The sequence below is a fragment of the Parus major genome, chromosome 22 (assembly GCF_001522545.3).
Source record: "Parus major isolate Abel chromosome 22, Parus_major1.1, whole genome shotgun sequence".
NCBI lineage: Eukaryota > Metazoa > Chordata > Aves > Passeriformes > Paridae > Parus > Parus major.
Window position 1 is genome coordinate 2,637,833 of NC_031790.1, and position 6,968 is coordinate 2,644,800.

Consider the following 6,968-nt stretch of genomic DNA (forward strand, 5'->3'; position numbering starts at 1 on the left):
GCAGTTTCTGGGGAGGCAGGGCTGGGGATGTGGGGGGCTCCGGGGGTTCTGCAGCTGGAGCAGTTTCTGGGGAGGCAGGGCTGGGGATGTGGGGGCTCCGGGGGTTCTGCAGCCCGTTGCCCACAGCTGGACACAGCTGGCAGCTCACCTGCACGGCCCGGTGCACGCTCAGGTAGTGCAGGAGCGGCTGCTGCAGCTGCCCCAGGACGCGGCTGAAGAAGAGCAGGACCTGCTGCCTCATCCCGGGGGGGTACTGGGACACGGGGACATCGATCAGAGCCAGTCCCAATTCCCAATTCCCACCCCAAACATCCCAAACCTTCCGCTGGGATTTGCTCCATCAAAAAAACCAAAAAAACCCCCCCAAAACCCCCCCCAAAATCTCAATAATTAATAATAAAAATTAATAAGACACATAAGAATAATAAATAAATAATAAAAATAAATAATAAATAAGAGATAATAGATAATTAATAATAAATAATAAATAATATATAATATATAGTATATAATATATAATTACACTTAATAATTAATGTTTGATAATTAATAATTAACAATAAGTATAATAATAAATAATTAATAGTTTATCATAATCATAATCATCATCATCGTCATAGTCATAATCGTCATCATCATCATCATCATCATAATCATCATCATAATAATTAATTATTAATTTTAAACTAAATGGATTCGTATTAAATAATTAAATATTTAAATAATTAAAATTCAATTTAATTTTTTTTTAATTTTAGAATGAATTAAAATGGAATTCTTATTAGAATAATTAAAATAAATCGAATTCTTATTAAAATAATTACAATTAATTGAATTCTTATTCAAATAATTAAAATTATTTTCCATTTCCCAGCATCAGAGTTAAATTGATATACATAATTAAATTATTAAATTTGAATTAAAATCGAATTCTTATTAAAGTAATTAAAATTAAATTGAATCCTTATTAAAATAATTCAAATTATTTCCCATTTCCCAGCATCAAGCAGTTAAACCTCAGCACCCCAAAAACCCCCAAATCCTCATGGGTGTGAAAAGAGCAGCGCGGTTCCGCTTCTATTTCAATAAAAATCTATTTCTAGAGGCCTTGTTGCTATTTTTAGCAGTGAAAGGATGGCAGAATTGTTATATTTGTTATATATTTGGGCAATATTTTCTTTTTTCTGCACCTGGCGCCTCATTCTGCAAAGCCAAGTGCCAAATTTTTAACAAAAAAAAAAGCAGTGTGTCACATATTTTTAATAAAAACCCTTTTTGTATAAGCAGGGATGTGCTGGGGTGCAAGATCCCAGAAAAGATCCCGGTGGGGAACTTGAGTGATCCAAGACACTCCCAAAAAATCCAAGTTTTCCCACACAAAAAGTCAGTTTTCCCCAAAAAAAGCTAATTTTCCCCCAAAAAAGTGAATTAGCCTCCAAAAAAAACAATTTTCCCTCCTAGAAAAGCCAATTTTCCCCAAAAAAAGCCGATTTTCCTCCGAAAAAAAAAAATTTCCCCAATAAAAGCCAATTTCCACCCCAAAAAGCCCCAAGCCCCGTGAGCATCTCACGCTTCACCATCTCCCATTCCCAAAAAAAATGCTCCAAAATTCAGATTATTGAGAGGATCCACATAAAGCAGCTGGGAAAGGCCGCGGGTTCAGCTTTTTCCGAGAGATTTTCCCGATCTCCCCCCGCTCACCTCGGCCTTTCCCGAGGGATTTTCTCGGTCTCTCCCCGCTCCCCTCGGCCTTTCCCGAGGGATTTTCTCGGTCTCCCTGCTCACCTCGGCCTTTCCCAAGGTTGCCAGGGTTTCCAGCAGTTTGTGCTGGAGCAGGAATTCCAGGCACGGTCCCGGTTCTCCCGCCGGCCGCTGCCGCTCCTCGTACACCAGGATGTCCAAGAGCTGCCGGAGCCGCCACGGAATGTCCGTGCGGAGAGCTGGGGTGCTCTCGTCTGTGGATAGCACCAGGATTCGGGATCCAGGGATTCGGGATACTGGGATATGGGGATCCGGGAATTCGGGATATTGGGATTGGGGCATTCATGGATATTGGGATTTGGGGATGTGGGGATATGGGGATTCGGGATCCAGGAATTCGGGGATTCATGGATATTGGGATTTGGGGATGTGGGGATATGGGGATTCGGGATCCAAGAATTCGGGGATTCATGGATATTGGGATTTGGGGATGTGGGGATATGGGGATTCAGGATCCAGGGATTCGGGATCCAGGAATTCGGGGATTCGGGGATTCAGGGATATGGGAATTTGGGGATCTGGGGATTTGGGGATCCAGGGATATGGGGATTCTGGGATTCAGGGATCCGGGGATATGGGGATTCTGGGATTATGGGATTCAGGGATCTGGGGATATGGGATCCAGGGATTCATGGATATGGGGTTTGGGGATTCTGGGATTTGGGGATTCATGGCTATGAATTCAGGGATCCAGGATTCTGCAGGTTCAGGGATACTGGGATCTGGGAACTCAGGGATCCAGGGGTTCAGGGATACTGAATTTTGGGATTTGGGGATTCGAGGATCCAGGAATCTGAGAATTCAGGGATCCAGGGATTTGGGGATTCAGGGATCCCAGGACCCATAGATTCATGGATTCAGGGACTCATGGATCCAGGGATTTGGGGATTCAGGGATTCATGGATTCGGGAATTCAGGGACTCATGGATTCAGGGATCCATGGAGGGGAGCTGCCGCAGGGATGCCCCGGTGCGGTGCCGGCCGTGCCGCTGAGGTTCTGCCAGGGCTTTTCCCTGCTCCGTCCCCAAATCCTGCTGCTCCTCCTTCGGAGCGGGAATGTCGCTAGATGGCAATGTGAGGATGGAGCAGCCGCTTCCGCTCCGGCCTAGGGCGCTGCCGGACATCCCGCTCCTCCCCCGGTGGGCACCGGAGACCCCCCGGCACGGCCCGGACCGAGGTCCCGCCGGGAATTGGGGCGGGGGGCTCTCCCAAGGTTCGTGTGGCAGCCTGTGGGGCGCTGCCGGCAGATCCCACCGCGGTGCCGGGGGGTCGGGGCTGGGCAGGACACAGAGCCCCGCGTGGGGAAATGCTGCCAGCCTTTGGGAAAGGACTGTGCCCGGTGCCAGGGAAGCCCTGGGCTCCTGTCCCAGGGCCTGGGGTCCCAACCCGGGCTGCAGGGATTTGTCCCGGGATATGGGGTCCTGTCCTAGAACAAGGGGTCCTGTCCCAGGACATGTCCCCTGAGCCTGCCCCTGGGCACAGGGATCTCATTCCCAGGCCGGCGACCCCGTTTTAGGTCCCGGCACCCTCTCCCAGGACACGCGGTCCCCTCCCAGGATTATGGGATGGTGTCCCAGGGAATGGAGTCCCCTCCTAGAGCCCTGCACCCCTCTTTCCTTGGGCACAGGGGCCCTATCCCCATTTGTAGGACACCCCATCTTAGGGTACAAGGAGCTCTCCTAGGACAGGACAGCTCTGTCCCCACTTTATTTCCACTTGGCAGAGATCTCACCCGGGAAACGGGTACCCCAAGGGACACGGAGACCCCACTCGCCTGTGGCCTCCAGGTAGTAGCCGGTGATGCCCCTCCAGTGCTCGGTGAAGGCTTCCAGTAGGTCCACGCTGGGCTCCCGCTGCTCACACCGGGATCGGGGTCAGGGGGGCACGAAACCCCCCGCTCCCGGTCCCGCCCCGGTCCCGGTCCCGTTCCTCCCTCGTCCCCTCCCGGCCCCGCTCACCGTCTCCACCGCCTGCTGCAGCAGCGCTCCCAGACGGCTCAGCATGGCTGGGACCTCCGGACCGGCACCGGCCCCGAGCCCGCAGCAGCTCCCGGTACCGGCCCCGAGCCCGCAGCAGTTCCCGGGACTGGCACCGGTACCGGCACGGAGCCCGCAGCAGCTCCCGGTGCCGCCCCCGCCGCTGGCACCGCCCCCGCCCGTCCCTCCCCCGGCGGCTCCGGGCGGCTCCGGGCGGGACGGGAGGGAGCGGAGGGGAGGGCGGAGCGGTTGGGAAGGTGCCTTAGCCCTAGAAGTGCTCCGGTGAAGGGAGGGACGGCAGTTCTGAATGGGGATGGACCCGGGCACCCCCCGAACACCAGGGTGGGGTATCAACCCAGCCCGGATGGACCCCACGAATTCACTGGGGTGAATTGACCCCACAAAGCCCTTCCTGGGATTGGGATTGACCCCACAAACTCCTTCATTGGGATGGGGATTGACCCCACAAACCCCTTCACTGGGATGCAGCCCACACTCACCAGGACCAGGACAAGGGCATCCCCCTTTCCCTTTCCCACAGCACAACCCAAGTTTTATGACAATTTCTTTTTTAATCCTTAAAAAAAATAACATTTCTCCAATTCAAACCAAGCCCTGCCAAGCTCCGCTGCTGGAAAAGCCCAGGGCCCAGCCCGGGTCCCGCTGACTCCAGGGAATGGACAATCAGATGCCTCCCAAATCTCTGCCCCCCACTCCTGCTGGATCCAGAGTTTATCCACACCCATCCCTGCAAATTGGGGTCCTGGGAGGGGGATTGGGGAACTGCTGATGGATTTGGGACAGAGCCAGCAGTTCCTGAATTACCCGAGAATTCTGTACCCCAAAAATGAGCTGCTGGGATGGGTGGGTATGCAGTGGGGACAGCCCACGGCTGGAGAGCTGATATGTGTGTATCGATATATCTGGATATAAAAATAGATGTGCGTAGTTGTAGCATTGATAGTGATGGATAAAAGTCAAATTCCAGGCTGATTCCAGGCTGGTCCTGCACGATCCACGTGCGGCCCGATGTTCTCTGGGAGACTCCCGCTCCGTGCTCACATCGCGGATTTCATCTCCCACTCCTGGATGAATTTGGGGGGGTCAATCCCTCATTTCTCTGCGCCCTGGGATCTCCTAAAGCCCTTCCCATTCCCCCGGATCCTGGAGTTACCTTTGTCTTCCTCATCACATTTCCTTTCCCCGCCATGAGCGGGGACGGGGGCGGCCTCAGGGCGCTCCTCGCTGACGTGCTGCGCTTCAGCAGCGGCCTGAGGAACGATCCCTGCGGGTAAAGCAGCGGGGAAAGGCTGGGGGGTGCCCTCCAAACCTCGCTCTCCCTGCATTTCAGCCCTTCTCCGGGCTCGCCCACCTCGGAGCCGGCCGAGCTGGAGGTGATGTGGCCCTTGAGTGACCTCCCGAGGGCCAGCAAGTTCATCTCGGAGCCGGCTTTCATCCTGCCCTTCCCAGGGCATCCCTTCTCCAGCTGTCCCACCTTCTCCTCCAGCTTGGGAAAAGCTCTTTTCCCTGCAAGGACAGCGGGAGCGCTGCCAAAGCCGAGCACCCCCCCGGCTCTCCGGGCAGGACCCGGCCCCTCCGCGCTCCTACCGAGCCCATCCCACGGCCCCTTCCTCCCGGGCAGTGTCAGGGTGTGCTGGGACACGGAGCAATCCTCGCTCGGGAGCTTGGCGCTGTCCTTTGGCAGCTGGGCGCTGGCAGGCCGGGCCCGGAGAGCTGCCGGTGGCCCTGGGGACACAGGGGACAGCAGGGGACCGTCAGGAGGAAGGGCAGGGGAAGGGAATTCAGGGAAAAGATGGTCAGGAGGAAGAGCAGAGAAAGGGTGATCAGGAGTAAGGGAAGAGGAGAAAGGGTCAGGAGGAAGAGAAGAATGGTCAGGAGGAAGAGGAAGGATGATCAGGAGGAAAGGAAGAGGAGGAAGGGTCAGGGGGAAGAGGAGGAAAGGTCGGGAGGAAGGGAAGAGGAGGAAGGGTCAGGAGGAAGGGAAGAGGAAGGATGATCAGGAGGAAGATGAGGAATGCTGGGGAGGAAGGGCAGGGGAAGGACACAGAAATCCCAGCTCTCGTGCACACCGCGGCCTCTATTGCAGCACCCGGAGCTGGGGAATGTGGGGAGACCCCGCCGGAGCCCTGGGGCGCCCAGCCCCTCTCACCTGGCTGCGGGGGCCGGGCAGGGCCCGGGGCGTGGCCGCAGGAGGGCAGGGCTGACACCGGCCTCCGGCGCTGCCCTTGCGCTGCCCGGTCCAGGCTCTGCTGCTGCGGAGGAAGGCCGGGAGATGCCCGTGGACAAGCGGGTGGTGAGGCCCGAGGGTGAGGGGACAGTGAGAGTGGATCCCCCCACGCTGAGGGTCTCGAGTGGGGGGCACAGAGCAGCAGCAGAGGTTACCAGCTGCTGCAGTCGCTCGGCGTTGGAGTAGAGCTGTTTGGGGGTCTCAGCTGGTGGGGGCTGCCCAAAGGGATCGTCCATGTAGGTGTTGGGGGTCGGGACACGGCGCAGCAGCAGCCCCCTGCCAGCAGGAGGGGACCCCATTATTTCCCACACCCCACAGCACAGCGGGAGAGCTGGGGGGGGCAGAGGCCTTACCCAGCAGCAGGGCGGCTGCTCGGCCTTGGGGGTCTCGGGGGGGGGCCGTCACCCTTCTTTGGCTCCAATCCTCCTCCCCTGGCCTGCAGGGTCTTCAGCCAAGCTTCTCTCTCCTCATCCGAATGGGCCTGGTGTGGGTCAGGGTCTGGGCTCAGGGGGGGCTCCCAGGGCAGGGTCTGGGCTCAGGGGGTGCCCCAGGACAGGGTCTGGGCTCAGGGGGTGCCCCTGGACAGGGCCCAGGCCCAGGGGGTGCCCCGGGAGGGACACGAGGGTGCCCCAGCAGTCACTCACCTGCAGCAGGGCGAGCTCCCGGCCGCGCTGGGCGATGCGGATCCGGAGGTTTTGGGGGGAGCCGGCGGCCGCCCCCGGGGACACCTCGCAGCCGTCCAGGCGCAGGGCACAGACGGGGCGCTGGGCAGCGCCGGGCTCCGGGAACATGCGCAGGGCTCCGTGCCGGACTGCACACCACAGGCGCTGCCAGCGCCCGCGGAGCCTCACAGCCAGGAACCCTGCGGGCAGCCCTGTCAGCGGGCATGGGGGGCAGCACCCCCTGAGCCCGGCCCTTCAAACCCCCTGAGCCCAGGGACACCTCACACCCCCTGAGCCCGGCCCTTCAAACCCCCTGAGCCC

At 57.1% G+C, this 6,968-nt stretch overlaps 3 protein-coding genes across 6 annotated transcripts in view; all 3 read right to left on the minus strand.

Annotated features, from left to right (window-relative positions):
* The window catches only part of FAM160B2 (family with sequence similarity 160 member B2), an 8,315-nt gene extending 4,405 nt beyond the window's left edge, over positions 1-3,910 (minus strand). Inside the window, exons 1-5 of the mRNA XM_015648654.3 lie at positions 3,720-3,910; positions 3,536-3,614; positions 1,786-1,955; positions 149-253; positions 46-66 (exon numbers count right to left, since the gene is read on the minus strand). Of these exons, the coding sequence (XP_015504140.1) occupies positions 46-66; positions 149-253; positions 1,786-1,955; positions 3,536-3,614; positions 3,720-3,764 (420 nt within the window). The 5' untranslated portion in view covers positions 3,765-3,910. The remainder of the gene's footprint in view (positions 1-45; positions 67-148; positions 254-1,785; positions 1,956-3,535; positions 3,615-3,719) is intronic.
* A 379-nt stretch (positions 3,911-4,289) lies between these two features.
* On the minus strand, positions 4,290-6,934 carry LOC107213898 (actin filament-associated protein 1-like 1). 4 transcript variants are annotated; one of them, XM_015648792.1, is made up of 8 exons: positions 6,630-6,934; positions 6,339-6,466; positions 6,141-6,261; positions 5,908-6,010; positions 5,346-5,483; positions 5,110-5,264; positions 4,912-5,022; positions 4,515-4,822 (listed from the first exon to the last, which is right to left on the minus strand). In XM_015648792.1, the coding sequence occupies exons 1-8, from the start codon at positions 6,774-6,776 to the stop codon at positions 4,796-4,798; spliced, it is 930 nt and encodes a 309-aa protein (XP_015504278.1). In that variant the 5' UTR covers positions 6,777-6,934; the 3' UTR covers positions 4,515-4,795. The 4 variants fall into 4 exon arrangements, with proteins under 4 accessions (XP_015504273.1, XP_015504272.1, XP_015504278.1 ...); XM_015648787.3 differs by having other exon boundaries at positions 4,290-4,822; positions 5,908-6,261; positions 6,630-6,929; XM_015648791.1 differs by having other exon boundaries at positions 4,912-5,264.
* Positions 6,833-6,968, minus strand: part of LOC107213827 (actin filament-associated protein 1-like 2) — a 5,761-nt gene continuing 5,625 nt past the window's right edge. Inside the window, exon 7 of the mRNA XM_015648655.1 lies at positions 6,833-6,847. Within this exon, the coding sequence (XP_015504141.1) occupies positions 6,833-6,847 (15 nt within the window). The remainder of the gene's footprint in view (positions 6,848-6,968) is intronic.

Bases quoted from the DNA above. Each gene is read 5' to 3' on its own strand.
- LOC107213898 (XM_015648786.3), bottom strand. From the start codon at position 6,776: ATGTTCCCGGAGCCCGGCGCTGCCCAGCGCCCCGTCTGTGCCCTGCGC. The intron at 6,467-6,629 runs GTGAGTGACTGC...GACCCACACCAG, and splicing joins GGGAGCTCGCCCTGCTGCAG to GCCCATTCGGATGAGGAGAG. The intron at 5,265-5,345 runs GTAGGAGCGCGG...CTGTCCTTGCAG, and splicing joins GGGGCCGTGGGATGGGCTCG to GGAAAAGAGCTTTTCCCAAG.